The sequence below is a fragment of the Festucalex cinctus genome, chromosome 6, assembly GCF_051991245.1.
Source record: "Festucalex cinctus isolate MCC-2025b chromosome 6, RoL_Fcin_1.0, whole genome shotgun sequence".
NCBI classification, from domain to species: Eukaryota; Metazoa; Chordata; class Actinopteri; order Syngnathiformes; family Syngnathidae; genus Festucalex; species Festucalex cinctus.
Window position 1 is genome coordinate 11,455,001 of NC_135416.1, and position 16,470 is coordinate 11,471,470.

The window sequence follows — 16,470 nt, forward strand, 5'->3', positions numbered from 1 at the left end:
AATCAACACTGCGTGTGCTGATTGCTGCAAAGGTGTGCATTCTCTTTTGCCTCTTGCTACGAGACGAGAATTTCTACATCGCCGTGTGATACACATGTAGAAATTATTGCCTCTTTAGTTTTAACGTTTAGCCACCTCAGGGTTACCTGTTTGACATCTATTAAACACGACAAAAAAAAAGAAAGAGAGAGAAGACACTCAGTTCAGGGCTCATGAGGAGAGAGGAGATGAACAATTCACTCCTGCACTCTCTAAAGATTCCTCTCCTCACCCTCTCTATTTATTTGTTTTTCCACGCCCCTAGTTACATGGGTGTTCCAACGCTAAAATGCAAATGCAAGGCATAGTTGGAACTAGGGGTGTTAAAAAAGATCGATTCGGCGATATATCGCGATACTACATCGCGCGATTCTCGAATCGATTCAATAATCGGCAGAATCGAATTTTTTTTTTTTTTTTTTTTTTTTTTTTTAGGATTCACACCTTGAGCATGGAAGAATGTTATATGAACGGCACATTAAGCCTTAATATTTTTATTTTAATGCTGTTCAAATGTGAAACAGATTGCAAAAAGTTTGTGTACAGTGGCTCACGGTTATAAGCCTCAAGTTTTAGATAAATATATTCATACAAATCTTACAGTGTACATGTACAAATTTACTGATAGTATTTTCTAAATTTGAATGGAAAAAAATCGCAACAATCGACTTATAAATTCGTATCGGGATTAATCGGTATCGAATCGTGACCATTCGTATCGGGATTAATCGGTATCGAATCGAATCGTGACCTGTGAATCGTGATACGAATCGAATCGTCAGGTACTAGGCAATTCACACCCCTAGTTGGAACACAGTGTACTTGTTTGTCTATGTGTTGTGCTTGTGAGTGGAAGATTGCTGAGTACATGTGTGGTCAAGTTTGCAATCATTTCTTTACAGAAAGCAGGTGACCTCAGCAGACTGTCTCGAACCATTTTGCTGCATTAGATGTTTTGGTTCTTCAGCTTCTTGAGCAAAGCAATTCTTCTTTGCAAGTAGAGCAGTCTTCATTGCAAGCAGAAGCAGTTCTTCATTGCAGCAAATGTATAATAAGATAACATATGGCTATTGGCTTGGCTATGTGAATGTGAGTGCGAAGCAAAGCATTCTTCATTGCAAGCATAAGCAGTTCTTCATTGCAGTGAATGTATGATAACTTATTATTTCCAATTATTCTTACACCACCCATCACGTGACTTTTTGTAGTACAAGCAACAGCATGCAAACATGCGTAGCTCAGAAATGGACCTGAAGGATGGCAGAGAGAAAGAAGAGCACCATGTGGCAGAAAATGACACAATCACAATCTGTAAGAAGGGGATAAACTAAAGTGAAAAATATAGTGGCATTTTATTTCCCTTCAAGCTAGCTTTACCTTCAAAATGAAGAAATGTATGCTGCTATGTATGTATGTATGTAAACGTATGGAGACACTTAGACAGACACATTCACGCTTTGACACACATATGCTCAGATGTTCGTAAATCATGTACTGCAGCTGACCCAATTTTCTCAAGCGAGATAAAAAAAAATAAGATGAACTTAGCGGGTGCTTTTTGTTGAAAAAGGTGTTTTTTCTTATGATGAGAACCTGCTGTTTGTGTAACTGGAAGCACCATTTTGCTAAGAACGTGATCAAACCTGTGGTAGCGACCTCAGTTGGCTCAAGAGGCCACATGCTTTTGCCTAACAAAAGAGGACGTTAATAATTTTCAAATTTTCTATTTGTACTTTTCGAGTTACTTCATTGTACATAGAAATGAATATTCTTGCTAGCTAAAGCATATGATGTACCCCCAATGTCTACTCTTGTGTATGGATGTTATGTTTTTGTCACCGAATGAAGTGACTGGAAAATAACATATTAAGAGATAGAAAGTTAAATATTCAAGGCAATTGCTTTATCAGGAGGAGACTGAAACACTTGTTGTGTACACTCTCCTTCATTGGTTCTGATAATATAGTAGGTTTACTTCAGCTCTATGCCTGGGGAAGTTTTCAAATATGACGTTAGCAAGCTAGGTCATCTACTGATCCTAAGTGGGCTCCACCCCAGTCCTCCCTAAGGTGCTATAAGACCACTTCTCTGCACACACACCCGGCATTAGTCTCTCACTCATACGCTAATGTCTCCCATTGGCTTGGCTCCTCACAGCTGTCACTCCATCCGCGAGGGCTTCAGTTTTCACCTCAACTTGCACGAGTGCATCTTAATGCTTGGTAGCCTCGTGAAAAGTCACCAAATGTATTCATGTTTATTTTATAGGGTGCATGATCCATCTTGGCCTAAATTCAAGCATGGCTGGCTTCCATTTTACATCCATCTTTGCTAGACCATGTATGTAAATATTACTCTGGATGGGGAACAGATGCATTATGAAACATCTGCTGATGCGTAGTCTGAGAGCACCCTGCGTGCCTCACATTCCTGTCCAATGTTCATCAAAAAAAAGAAGAAAGAAAAAAAAAAGAAACCCACCTGCTTATATGATCTTGCGAAGACGGCAGTGAATGGATGCTCTCTCTTCCTTTTGCTGCCCCACCTATGTCCTCTCCTCCGCTGCCTCCCTCCCTTTTGCGTTCACTCCTCCTCAGTGCGCTCATGCAGCACCGCCCGCCACTCCTTGCCAGAGCTTCATGGCTGACAACGGTCTCCTCTCAGTCATTGGCTCTTTTCCCCTGGCTCTGTCTCCGACCCATTTGTTACCCGGCCTGTCACATTTCCAGCGGCCTGCCCACAGAACAGCTCAACAGTGGTAGTTGCTCCCGCCCACTCTCTTAATCATTCATGAATCTGCATCTCTCTGCTCTGATTGGAACGTTTCTGCAGTCTCCATGGACTGAGTTTTCTCATTGGACTTACGGCATATAATGGGATTTTTTATTTTTTTTTGCAGACTGAACTCAAGATACACAGAGGATACATTATTACCATTGTTACCATGTTTACCATGTTACATTGTTATTAATATCTGTAAAGGAGATTGTAGCTTATCATGTATGTGTTCTTGAGACAAATTTGTTGATACTGAATCAACATGTCTGCTGGTTCTCAAGTGAATTGCTTTTGCACACAATTTATTAATTCTGTTGAATTAGTACAATTCAAACAGTTTTACTTAACCCATTTAGTCTTTTTTAGCCTATCGCTGAGCTTTAGTTAATAATAAATAACTGAAGTAATATAAACATCTATCCATAGTAATTTTCTATATTTCATATGCTTTCCCTACACACTTTAACATGTTTACATACTCTTATGTGATATTTACAATCCAACATTTGGTATTGTTCAACCATTCAATTCATGTTAGGACCACTGGTTGCCACTTTTGTTCACTACTGTTATGATTCTTGAGATTTTAGTAGTTAATACAGAATGGCATTTTTTTTTTTTTAAAGGGAAATTAACCCCCAAAAATGTTCTTTACAATAATGGTACATGATAATATATCACAGCTCATCTTGCAAATGTCATATGACCTAAGACAATCGGTGACGCCTGATTGGTCATTACCTGAGCTCCGAGCAACTGAGATGGATAAAAACGAGCGGATTTTGCTGCTTAATTCATATTCCACAAACACAATATGCATCAAAATTCCGTGTTTAGACTACTGTAGCACATGGAACATATTACTGTAAAGAAAAATATTGAATTGACTTCTGTATTAATTAATCTCCTAATTTTTCTTCTCTACTTTCTTTTCAGAGTCTAGTAATGGCAGTTTTAACATAAAGACGAGCTCCGGCTACAAGTTTGGTTGTCTTGCGAAGATAGTCAATTACATGAAGGTAAGGTGGAAACTAACTGTTTCTGAGGCAAACATATTCACACCCACAACATTAGGAAAGATTGTGCAAATGCACAATCTAATGAGATCCTGTTCTCAATAATGACAATTGATGCTGTCAGAGAGGTATTCATTTAGCTTAATGTTTATTATTGTGTTTGCTGAGGTGTACACTATTTTAGTTTTGTGAGAATAGCTTTCTTTTGTTCAGTAACAAGTAAAAAAAAACAAAAAAACTCAAGCTTGATTTTGCTGTGCGAGTCGACTGTGTCCTCTACATAATAATTGAAACTAAGTCTTTCTCTGTAAGCTCAAACAGCTTGTTGATCATGCTGTTGGGCCGCAGAAGCACCCCAAACCTGACTCAAATTGACAGATTGCCTTGCAATATGGGCATTTTATGTCTCATCTGTCAGCATTGGGCTTTTAAAGCCTTTAGTACAAATTGCTATGGGCCTTTGTTTAGTCCTCTTGCTCGTCTTAGAACTGCTTATAATATATTTTGGTACTAAACAAAATTTTTCATCTATGTATTGCTATGTTCTGGTTTCACAGACAAGACACCAGAATGGCGACACACACTTCCTGACATTAGAGGAAATTCTGGATGAGACCAAACTTCTCGACATCAGCATGAAACAAAAGCAGTGGCTCATGACTGAGGTTTGTATACACCAATTATCCAAAGTATTGTCATTTATTACTTGTCTTTGCTGAATTCTACAAGTGGTGAATCTTGGACGCAGGCTTTGGTCAGTAATCCCAAAATCGAGGTCCGGGATGGCACATATGGCTTCAAGCCCAAGTACAACCTGAAGGACAAAAAGGCTTTACTGAGACTGCTGGACAAACATGACCAGCTGGGCCTGGGAGGAGTATTGCTGGACGAAGTCGAAGAGGGGCTGCCCAACTCTGCTAAGGCCATCAAGGTCACTCCAATCAAACATCCTCCTTATTTTGGTTGTTTAGTTTAACAGCAAATGACTTATTTGCCATGCTACGTAGAAATTCATTCCCAAATGGTTGTTTTCAGGCATTGGGGGATCAGATCACATTTGTGACAAGACCAGATAAGAAGAAAATTCTGTTCTACAATGACAAACACTGCCAATTTTTGGTAGATGAAGGTCAGTGTTTACATGTATCTTTGTGTCTGCCCAGTCAATTTTTTCTCTTGATTTTGGCAACAGAGAAGTTCATAAAACCAACAGTGTCTTCAATGTAGTTATATTCCATTTGTTGTTTTGTTGTTCTGGTGTAATAACCTTATTTATTGATTGATTGAATTATTTTTGTATTTTATTATCTGTTTTCATTGCTGCTGGACATGTAAATTTCCCAGAGGGATCAATAAAGTCAAATCTAAGTCTAAAAACTTTGATGTGTACAAAATGGTATAGAAAAAGGATGGATGACTTTGAACAAACCTTATGCGTGCATTTTAATATGACATAAATATTGATATTTAGTAATTTTATTGGTAATCACTATTCACTGAATAACATTGCTTCATTTCTATCAAGGTAAGATATTTTATGAATTGGTCAAAAATGTTTTCTGTTTCAAATGCCTAATGGTAGAATTTCAGAAACTGTGGAGGAGCGTTCCAGTGGATTCCATGGATGAAGATAAGATTGAGGAGTACTTGAAAAAGCAAGGCATCACCTCCATGCAGGAATCGGGGCCAAAGAAAGTGGTCAGTATCTTACTGGTTTACTTTCTAATCAATTTGATCTCCAAATATCTCAGAGGTTAAAATCCCAATGTTCATTTTGTTAGATGTATTTAATTAGGTAAGGGCTTTATTAAGTTATACAATGTCAATACATGTAAAGAACACTTCAGGGTACCGCTATATCTATTAATAACAATAATTAATATATATTTAATTAATAGATATGTAATTGCTGATATGATAAACAGCTTCAAATAATAATGATCTATGTCACATAATTTGGCAATAACAGCAATGGTGCTATGACTGAAAAGTAACTACGGAACACAATTAATGAAAAAGTAACACCATAACTTCGAACGCCATTATTACATGACCGGTATTTGCAAATGCAAACCCGCAATCATTACTGAATGATGTAGAGCCAACATTAAAAGATGCTGATTGGCCCCATTATTTTTCGAGGGGACACAATCTAATCAGCCTGGAGCTAGGAAAGATGGATTCCTGCGAGTCCATCTGCCTCAAAAGGTTGGGCCAAGCTCCTCAATGATGAAGCTTCGATTGCCTCTCATATTTCACTGGAAAGGAATAAACAGCAAGCATTGGTTGTGCACATCACTGCCAAGCGTGCACTGACTGTTATGCGCTCCCCGCAGTTACCAGTTCAAAAGAGGAAGAAGCAAGCTGGTCAGCGAAAGAGACACTTCAAGACCCACAACAACCATTTGGCAGGAGTACTGGAGGACTATGCAGATGGCGTGCCAGTCAAAAAGTGAAATCAAACACTTGGATGATGGACGGCTCAAATGCTGTATTAGCTTATTTTGCTCCTCTTGTGGTCCTTGCGAATAGTGACTACTTTGTGGTATCCATTTTAGCTATTGAGCCAGAAGGATGTTTGAAGACAGGATATCCGTTACCTAAGATCCTTTCAGACAAAGCCATCTTTGAAGGGGCTAACACCACTTTACAAACAAAACCAGGCAGAAATGTGTGTACATAGTTTTTTTCTTAATTATATACTTTAACACAAAAGTGTGTGTACAGGGAATATAATATTTTCAGCAATGCTTAAATACAATTCTGTACTAATAGTTCACCCATTCAAAAAAAGTGCAGAATCAAGATTTGTGTTGTGTGTTAACAGAGATGTCATCCAGCATGGATTATCGTTGATGCCAACAAGAGTTCATATTTCAGTTGTTTTACTTTGCGGGGACATTCCATCCTGCTTTTAATAAAATACTGTCAAACAAATGTAAGCATTTCTTTCTAAGGTCTTCGAAATTGTCTCTGCTATTGTGCATGTTAGGTTTTGTTGCATTAAATATACTGAATTTATTCTGTTACAAGGCAAGAGTTTAAAGTAAGTTAAGGTGTGCCTCTTTTAAGCTTGAGTCGCGTGAGAAAAATTTGGAAACCTGCCATGCTAAAAGATTTTGGGCAAACTTGATTAGTGTTCAACCTGCTGAGTAAAAAAAACACCAAACATCAAAGTAGGCACAATAGCAGTAAATGAATTTGAGTGTTTTAATTGAGCGGATAGCAGCCATTTTTTGTTCTCTGCAGAAAGGTTCCCTGGAAGTTACAGTGTTACGCACTTTGAAATCTGCTAGAATGACTCATTGAGATTTATTATGAAAACAGTGTATTCATATGTTATACATTTATCAGATTATATTTATTAGAACAGCAGGATAAAAGTGTTGCGGAAAGTAGAAAATATCTGTAAGGAAAAGTATTGAAGAAAAAGTTGGGCAATATGTACATTGATAGGTGATTTCAGCGTGGGTTACTTCATATTTTGCTATTCACAATTCCAACTTCCATTATGAGTGTTTAACTAGCAGTATGGCTGGCTTTAATGGTTTTCTTCAAGTGATGGTAGTTGGGCAAAATCTTCATTAAGAAATCTAGCTGGAGTGTTTGAGGCTGTAAGATAAAAGAGAGGAAATGTTCATATAATTTGTTGTTTTTCACAAATTTGAACCTTTGAATATGTGCACCCATGTACCTGTGGTCTCTCAGTCTGCACCCGCCTCATACATCCAGAGCCACAAATAACTGTGTTCTCAGGTATGACTTCGCAGGTGTTCACCTGGCAGAAGGCACCGATGATGCAGCCACTGGTTAGGATGACGTTCCTACCCACATCAGCTAAACAATAGAGAACACTGAGTAATTAAAGTTATAATGAAAATAATGCTTATATTTCCAATCTATGAAAGTAAAGCTCACCTTTTGATTCTATGACATTGTTGTCTCCAATTTTAAGGGCTTGTGACACTGGAGAATCTGTTCAGGCAAATGTTACTGACTGGACAGGTCAAAAGCTTTACAAAGGTGAGCGGTAACGGCAAAGAAAAGGATACAACAGCCAACTTCAAATACATTATTGATACCAATGGTCATCGTCTTCGGTTCCACTTCAGTATCTGGGATGATGTTTTCTGGGTAACTATTAAAATATAGTCAAGTGTATAGCAGATGTTTGAATTGGTATTATATTCAATGAAAAAAAAATACTTGGCTGTGTTTGGAATCATTCACTAGCGTATGAATTTTTATATAGATAAATATATCTATTTAACAGTGTGATTGGATATGTGATTTAGATAAGTAATAGTCAGTTTTGCCTATTATGGACATCTGTACAATTCAGTTTGAAGTACAGCTGTCAGCCTTTCTATATGTCCTTTTGACTAGTAGGCACAATTATGTAAGAGATAGCTTAGGTATTAAAAAAACAAACAAAAAAAACTAAGAAATTGTTGATATCTACAGTATCAATTCCGGATAATCAAACTTATAAACTTAAATCTTAATGTTAAACCTGTTTTGTCTTTGTTTTTAAACATAAATGGCTTGATTGTCACCTGTTAATGATGACAGCTTGTTCCTCGATCAAATTTCCTTCTCCAATCACAATGGGTCCCGCTTCTGCAATAATTCGTGCTTTTGGGTGGACCACTGTCCTTGGGCCTGAATGGAAAAAAAAAAGAGGGAGGATAGAGCAGAGACGGATGCACAGTAGTTGCTACATTGTTGTCAGCCATGAAGTTGCTTGTAATCTACAAAACAAAGCATCTTACCTATGGTAACATCCCCCTTAATCTCACTTTCAACACACACCACAGCTCCTGCTGCAATCTTAACGCTGGGGGGGGAAAAAGGATCACATTAAAAACACGTTAGCGAAAACGGGCAAACATCCTACTAGCACAGCTAACTAGCTACATCATGTAGCCGCCCGACATAGCTACACGTTCGTTTCACATAAACAAGATGATTTATTCGTCCTTTGGTTAGTCCCGAGAATTAAATAAAGCAGTTGACCGTCGTTTAGGACTACCTTTTCTGAGAGTTTTGTTTATCCGCCATTGTGATGGATGGAATCAGAAGGGAGTCGCCGTACTCAACGCTCGACTGTAAGGCATTCGACAATCGATTTGACAGCCTTCCTATTGAGGTTTACTGGGCATGCGCAAATTATTTCGCTTTAGGCATGAATTTTTTTTTTCTTATCGTCCGTTTTGTTGGGTAGTCGAGTCATTTCTCATCACGGTTATTTTTTAGAAGCACATAAAGTCCACCATCCCCATGCTTGTTTGCCATTAAGACAACCTGATTAGATTTACTTTTTAATTAATGTGTTTATATACACATATACTATTTCCAAAGTTCACTAGAACGCGCTCAGGTTGAATGTACTTTGACCCTTCTCGCTTCCACTAACACCAAAAAACACAAGTCGGAAGTGATATGTGGCTGCTATGGGAAAAAGAAACATAAACAAAAACATTCAGGGGGCAACTTCAGTCGCCGCGCCTGAAAAGGCACAAGAGAGCGAAATGGCAAACTCGAGGAAATATGGCATGTTTTATTCTTCAGTTATTGTCTCACTAATAGCCATTTGTGTGGCAACGCAGAAAGTTGAACTGTCTTCCTGTAAGTATATTCGGTAAAAGTAAACTCGCGTTACGACTTGGCAAGGTTAGCTCCCAAGCTAATAGCTAAATCACTGCACTTTCCACGTGGCTTCAGTTTCTCCATTTATCGTCTTGAGGGATTGTTTTATCCAACTGAGTCCTATGTATTTACTCATTTTAATGTATTTGACTCAACCACGTGTGCTCAAGATAACACATTTGAAACCAGGTTTAAATTGGCACTAAAACTAAACAGCCTCCATCCGTGCATTCACGCAAATCTTAAAAATTGACCTTCAGCCATTTGAAATTCCCTCTTTGGGGGTATTTGATGGATTAAATGAGCATGTGACTGTGCAGCCGGCCCGTCACACAGCCAGCCCACTAGCTCACATGCTTCTTACGCGAAGGCTTTAACATTAACCGTGTCATCTCTCTCTATACGCATTTCTTCCCCACATAAAATTACACGCGTCTCATTTGGTATATACATTTAATAATGCTGATTGGAAGTTAATTCTGTGAGGTGAGTTACAGTGCGTTCTTAGTTTCTAATCAGTGTTAGGACATCAAAATAGCATTTTCCTGATTTGTGCAACATGTAATTGATTGTGCATGTTTTGATGTGATAAATATAGTGATTCGGATCAGATTTAGTATTAAATCCCCGTTGCTGTAAAGAATATGTGGGTGCGGTCAGTTGCAAAAGAAAAAGGAGGAACTTCATTACCATTGCATACTTAGCAGTTAGCACACACAAAGTGGATGCCATTATGTGCTTCTGTTCCTCTCTACAGCTGGGATATTTCAGGCTCAACAACACCCAAAACTAAAGATGGATGAAGCTTTTTTGACAGTCATTAATGAACTGGACACTGATGTGGCAGTGACCTGGGTGTCACAGCGGTGCTATCAGGTAAACACACATTCACCATTTGACCTCATTGTCCTAATTTGTACATAATGTTTCTTGCTTTTTGGATGTGTTAGTGTCTTTATCAAGAGCTTGGGGTGGTCCCTGCTGTGACAATTCCAGGTCAGCCAAGCTCGGAAGAGTTCATTGTAAGCACACAGCATGAAATTACACTCCAATTTAACAGCACCCCTGACAGCCTGGACCTCTGCTCGTAAGTTGAAAAAAAAAACCCGTGTATGAATTAGTGAAGTAGCCATGTTGAACTTAGATCTGACAAATTGAAGCAGGTCTAGATCATGCTGTAGCACAATCTCCACAGGCTTGCACACTAGACACGAGACATGATGGCTGTTTTATCTTTAATTTTTTTGTAAATTTTCTTCTTGATAAAACCCATTTACTCCACAACAGCATGTCTGGACTAATCTGACTGTGTAAACCTGTTTCATTGATCTATACTCTAGTGTTTAGTCAATGACGACAATCAAAGTCCAATCTTGTTGGTTTATTTTGCATTGCTCCAGAGTAGATCTTTGTGCTTAACATTCTTCATTCATTGCTCTGTCGGCCAGTCTTGATGCTTTCTTGCTGGTTAAAGCCTTTTCGGGTCTTGAGCAGTTACTATTAATTGTTTGAGGTCTCTGCATTATGCGACAATCTTTCTTTTTCATCTTCAGAGTTCCATTCCACTTTGGGGAGCAGGGCAACTACTCTCTATGGCTGAAGAATATAAGTAACTCTGCAGTAAACTGCTCAATTGTGACTGATGCAGACCCAGTAAATAGTTACATACGTAAGAGAATCACACAAAATGTACTGTTGAGTGTGAGTTTCCGTGTTGATACAGTATATATCTTCTCCCGAAATCTACACAGCCATTTTGGTAGCGTTCCTTGTCTTTGCTGGACTGGGATTATTGTCTGCTTTGGGAAGAGCGATATTGGCGTAAGTCATGATATGATGGCCTAATTTAAATTATTTTGATATGAGTTGGACTTTATAACCAAATACTTCTCTTCAAAAGGCTCGATTTAGTAAGGGGTGTCCTGTTCAGAATTGGTGGTACAATGGAGACAGAGAGGCTGATCAACTCTGTGAGTATTTATCCAAGTATATGTGACTTTCTTTTTCAGACACATGTTGGATGTTTGGATTTTAACTTGTACAGAAACATACCGCTAATTGAATATATCTTGTGCCATACGTTCTACTTATGTATATTATTATGTGGTGCATCGATTAATGTTGTGCTTATTAGTAAAGCTTTATGCACAGTGAATGAAAATATTTGAATGCTCTTGACTTAGGGAAAAATCAGCGAATACGTGTATTGTCTCCATACACTGACTGAATGAGGTAGCATGTATGCAGTGGTGTTATTAGCTAAATGTCTCTCTCCAGGAGCTCGGCTCCCCTGGCAGGACAGCGACGCTGGTGACTGACAACATTCTTCCGCCCCCTCCCAGTCCTAGCAAGAGGCTACGCTCCCTAGACACATTCAGAGGGTAAAACAAGCTTATCTAGTGTCATGTGAACCATTTAACTGGTTTTGGAGGTTTGCTTAGAAAAGTTCTGCATTTTTTTCAAAACAAAGTTCTGAGAAGTGTTGATTGCAACTAATTTGAGTCATGCTGTCACGTTCATTATTGCACAGGATCTCATTGAGTATTATGGTGTTTGTGAACTATGGAGGAGGGCGATATTGGTTCTTCAGGCATGAGAGCTGGAACGGTGAGGATTTGCTGTGTTCTTTTTAGCCACCCCACAAAAACAGATCCTTAAGTATCCCTCTCTTTTATTTTTTCCGCTTTGTTCTTTGTGTCATTTCAGGCTTAACTGTTGCAGATCTGGTCTTCCCTTGGTAAAGATCCAAGTTTCAATCATCGTGTCCATTTTGTGCAGTTCCACTTCATAATTTCTGGAGTTTGCTTCCTTTTTCAGGTTTGTTTTCATCATGGGAACATCAATCGCACTCTCAATGAATTCCATGCTCCGCTTCGGCTCCAGCCGCACGTCGCTTCTGAAGAAAGTAGTGTGGAGGAGCCTACAGCTATTCATTATTGGCATCCTCATCATCAATCCCAACTATTGCCAGGGTTTTTGTGAGTTTGAGCTTTTTTAGAGTTTTTGCTACTCCCCTGTGTTCAGCTGTGTAAGTGATTCTGCTCCCCACCGCAGTGTCATGGGACAACCTGCGGATCCCGGGTGTGCTGCAGCGCCTTGCCTGGTCATACCTTGTTGTAGCCTGTCTGGATCTGTTGGTTGCAAGGGCTCATCTGGACATCCTACCAACAGTTAGATATTTTTATATATACACTAGAGCATATTTTTTTTACATGACATCGAATTGCATCCTGAGAGCAATAATGGTTTGTTAGTGTCAAAACTATGGGGATTCAATATATTTTTCTTTTCCCCAGGATGCATGGTGGTCCTCTTGTGTTGATGTATTGCTCTACTGGCCAGCCTGGATCTTTGTGCTGCTCCTCGAAATCGTTTGGCTCTGCCTCACTTTTCTACTTCCTGTACCAGACTGCCCAACGTGAGTCAGACATGGTGGAGTGTGTTTGTGTGTACAGTATGTGTACATACAGTATGTAGATTGAAAAAGAAACAAGCATTGTGCTGTGCTGATGAATGAATGTGAGTTTGTCTTTCCTTCATCCTCTCTTTTGGAAAAGTGGCTATCTTGGTCCTGGTGGGATTGGCGACATGGGCATGTATTCAAATTGTACAGGCGGAGCAGCTGGTCATATTGACCGCTGGCTACTTGGAGAAAACCACATCTACCAGACACCCTCAGCAAGGGTTAGTGAGGGACAAATACAACTGAGTAATTAAAATGTACACATACCAGAAAATATTCTTATAACAATCATTGTTGAATGAAATTATTTTTCATTAAAGGTCATTTATGACACTCATGTGCCATATGATCCTGAGGGTGTTCTTGGAAGCATCAACTCCATTGTCATGGCTTTTCTTGGGTTACAGGTACATCTTTCTGTCTCCAATTTGCATTTGAGTAAATTGCTATAATTCCCCCCCCCAAGTTATTTCAGTGACCATTGTGGCTTTTTCTTTCTTAATAATTTAGTCATTGTGTGTAGCTCATTAGAGTAAAGATGAATGACTGCAAAATGTTTTAACAATTGTCTATTCAACTTTTTCAGGCAGGAAAGATAATTTTACACTACAGAGATCTTCATTCAAGTATTATATCAAGATTCCTCATTTGGGGTCTCTTTTTGGTGAGCAAATCTGTTATTATTTGCTGTACACTCACTGGCAATCTTAGGGAGTAACGGAATACATGTAACAGTGTTGTGTAATTTGGATACAAAGAACAGATAGCTGGGGGTGATAATTATGCCATTTGGGCTGAGGGAGGTTTTTATTTTAGTATAATTTTACAAAGAAAAGTGTGAGCTGTCAGTCATCCACACTACTGGTGGCTTATGGGGGTGAGCAGTGTGCTATCACGCACGGCCCCAGATGACAACAATACGGTTATTTTCTAGAGGAAGTCTTTTTTTTTTTTTTTTCTCTCTCTCTCTCTCTCTCTCTACAGTCATTTTCACAGTCTATCTTTATGAGGACAATGCTTACATGTTTTTAAGCATGGATGCCAGAAAATCAGGGGACCATATAATAAATTAGCACAATGAATATGTAGGTTCTTTTGGAGGGGTTTATGTAAGTCCGTATTATTTTTGATAAATTACAGTACTTTAATATGGTACTTGGATTACGTTACAGACTATATTTTACTACTACTAGTAACTTATCAGAATATAGTTTTAAAGTAACAGAACTCTGCTCATTGGATACTTTTATTTGCTACAACTGCGCACTCAAATGAGAGCCAATAATTTACTCCACGTGCAAAATTGTGAAGGCTAAATTCATGTAACTTTCAAGAATGTACAGGTTAAACTTACTTTATGGTTGGTAAATGTATATCAAATTAGCTTTTTTTTCATAGCTGTGAACATGTTTATATCTACAGAACAATCTGGTATAATATAACTATTTTGCGTAACACACAGGGCATCATATCAGCTGTTCTCACCAAGTGTTCCACGGACCAGGGATTCATTCCTGTCAATAAGAATCTATGGTAATTAATGATGTTATGTGGTCTTTCACAATTTTGCTCAAATACTTTAAATACCTTATACAATTTCTTTCCAGGTCTCTGTCCTATGTGACAACACTCGCCTGCTTTGCCTATGTATTGCTTGTTCTGGTCTACTACACCATAGACGTGAAAAAGTGGTGGTCTGGAGCACCATTCTTTTACCCGGGTGAGCACTGCACTCATTGTCAGGAGATTAGATTCCAGTTTGGAGGACTTCAGTAATGCACATAATTACAAGCATTTTCACAAACTCATCAACATGGGTTACACCTGCACAATCTAAATGGAATTCAATTGATTTATTATTATTATTATTATTATTATTATTATTTTAACCAGGCATGAACTCCATCCTTGTGTACGTGGGCCATGAGGTGTTTGAGGACTACTTCCCCTTCCGCTGGCGCATGCACAACACTCAGTCCCACGCTGAGCACCTCACCCAGAACCTGGTGGCTGTTTCTTGCTGGGTTCTCATCTCCTACGTGCTATACAGGAAAAAGATATTCTGGAAAATATAAGAGGTCCTGTGACTTTGCACTCAGCCTTGCTGGAATTCTCAGAAAATGGAAACTAGGGACTTTTAACCATATCTGGGCTGTATTTCAAAATCGGTTTCTTGATAATGTTTTTGCTGTTTTGCTCACATATACTGTAAAAAGGAGACTCTGAATGACTTTTCACATAGCTTTCTAGCAGCTGACTTCTGCTAGATGTCTTGTGACTCAGGAAGAACTAGGACCAAAATAGATTGATATATTAGGAATATGACGGTCACAGTTAATCTTTGTTTTCCTCTAACACTAAGAACTAATATTTAATTCCTCATTTTGCACAGCCTGCAAGCGTGAAAGTAATCACATGCAGCTGTCTCGCCCCATTGTAGGCCACATGGGCCTTGATATCCTTCCAGTCATCACCCAGCAGCAAACATTCACACTTACTTTTGATATTTTTTTACATGAAAAACTTAAATTTTATAGTAATGAAGCAAGTGCTATTTCAGATCTTTGCGATGCAGTGAATTCTACATATTGCCAAATGTTGAACTTAGTTTGGTATTAAAGCTGACTAATTTTTGCTGTTTTGTGATTTACAGAAATGTGCAATTGCTTTGGCTCAGGTATCCAAAAATGGTAATCACAAAAAGTTAGCTTTAGATAGTCCATAAAAAAAAAAAATGTTCTCTTGAATTGAGGCACTACATTTTGTCTTGACTGACCTCTTGTTAGATGTATTTGCCAATGTCTCGTTAAGACTTGATTCAGTGGCGCTCCTTACTAAATATAGATTGGTCATACAAGAATTGCATTGCTGTCATTGTTGATGATTTGTTACCTATACTTTTATTGTTCATGTTTTGCAATGATGTTTCTATTATAAAAACAAAACAGTATTGCTGAGGTTTACTTTAAAAACGTGGATTTAAAAAATGCTTCTCTGTTTAAAATGTACATGTTAAGAATTTATATAAAGGGGGAGGGGGTGTGGTAGAACCTGTGATTCTTTACATGTTTCCTTTGGTGTGTAATAACTGTTATATTGTTTAGATGTATTTTCAATGCATACATTAAAATGTATTTCGTTTGTATGCATTTGATTTATCATGCATCTGCCGACTCAATTTGTATAAAGAATGCAGGTCATTTATTGTGGACCATGTTCACAGCTTTGTGTTTATAAAAAAAAATAAATATACTGTAATTAAGATTTTCAGATCTTATCATTGACTGACAAATTTACTTTATTTTTTAAATGCTAACAAAATAACCATTAAATTTACAATTGAATTGTGCTTTACACTTGTTAATTTGAGTGGATGGCGAAATTCACATCTGGTGGGATATGCTGCGGTCATTCATACGTGTTTATTTCTGTTTTTAGACAATTTGTAAACCCACTTATCTACCCCCAAAGCCCCCTCCCAGTTATTTTTGTACCCACGTGACATTTATGTGGAGTTTTCTTTGC

The 16,470-nt window shown here is 38.3% G+C and overlaps 4 protein-coding genes across 5 annotated transcripts in view; 2 read left to right on the forward strand and 2 right to left on the reverse strand.

Moving 5' to 3' along the window:
- smim18 (small integral membrane protein 18) overlaps window positions 1-2,749 on the reverse strand; it is a 3,455-nt gene extending 706 nt beyond the window's left edge. Inside the window, exon 1 of the mRNA XM_077524489.1 lies at window positions 2,521-2,749. The gene's annotated coding sequence lies outside the window, so the exon portion shown is untranslated. The remainder of the gene's footprint in view (window positions 1-2,520) is intronic.
- The window catches only part of gtf2e2 (general transcription factor IIE, polypeptide 2, beta), a 9,669-nt gene extending 2,899 nt beyond the window's left edge, over window positions 1-6,770 (forward strand). Inside the window, exons 3-8 of the mRNA XM_077524342.1 lie at window positions 3,754-3,836; window positions 4,391-4,498; window positions 4,582-4,764; window positions 4,869-4,962; window positions 5,416-5,531; window positions 6,170-6,770. Coding sequence (XP_077380468.1) covers window positions 3,754-3,836; window positions 4,391-4,498; window positions 4,582-4,764; window positions 4,869-4,962; window positions 5,416-5,531; window positions 6,170-6,289 — 704 coding nt within the window. The 3' untranslated portion in view covers window positions 6,290-6,770. The remainder of the gene's footprint in view (window positions 1-3,753; window positions 3,837-4,390; window positions 4,499-4,581; window positions 4,765-4,868; window positions 4,963-5,415; window positions 5,532-6,169) is intronic.
- A 259-nt stretch (window positions 6,771-7,029) lies between these two features.
- On the reverse strand, window positions 7,030-9,051 carry dctn6 (dynactin subunit 6). Its single transcript, XM_077524343.1, has 7 exons — window positions 8,866-9,051; window positions 8,606-8,670; window positions 8,390-8,495; window positions 7,886-7,971; window positions 7,752-7,799; window positions 7,528-7,670; window positions 7,030-7,445 (listed from the first exon to the last, which is right to left on the reverse strand). Exons 1-7 carry the CDS (start codon window positions 8,892-8,894, stop codon window positions 7,353-7,355), a joined length of 570 nt encoding a protein of 189 aa, XP_077380469.1. The 5' UTR covers window positions 8,895-9,051; the 3' UTR covers window positions 7,030-7,352.
- hgsnat (heparan-alpha-glucosaminide N-acetyltransferase) lies at window positions 9,041-16,207 on the forward strand. Of its 2 annotated transcripts, none has more exons than XM_077524339.1 (18): window positions 9,041-9,461; window positions 10,240-10,358; window positions 10,433-10,569; window positions 11,036-11,151; window positions 11,234-11,303; window positions 11,383-11,452; window positions 11,760-11,863; window positions 12,013-12,089; window positions 12,189-12,219; window positions 12,300-12,460; window positions 12,537-12,652; window positions 12,779-12,900; window positions 13,040-13,166; window positions 13,266-13,352; window positions 13,532-13,609; window positions 14,408-14,478; window positions 14,553-14,665; window positions 14,839-16,207. In XM_077524339.1, exons 1-18 carry the CDS (start codon window positions 9,287-9,289, stop codon window positions 15,018-15,020), a joined length of 1,956 nt encoding a protein of 651 aa, XP_077380465.1. In that variant the 5' UTR covers window positions 9,041-9,286; the 3' UTR covers window positions 15,021-16,207. The 2 variants fall into 2 exon arrangements, with proteins under 2 accessions (XP_077380465.1, XP_077380466.1); XM_077524340.1 differs by lacking the exon at window positions 9,041-9,461 and adding an exon at window positions 9,807-9,968.
- The last annotated feature ends 263 nt before the right edge of the window (window positions 16,208-16,470 follow it).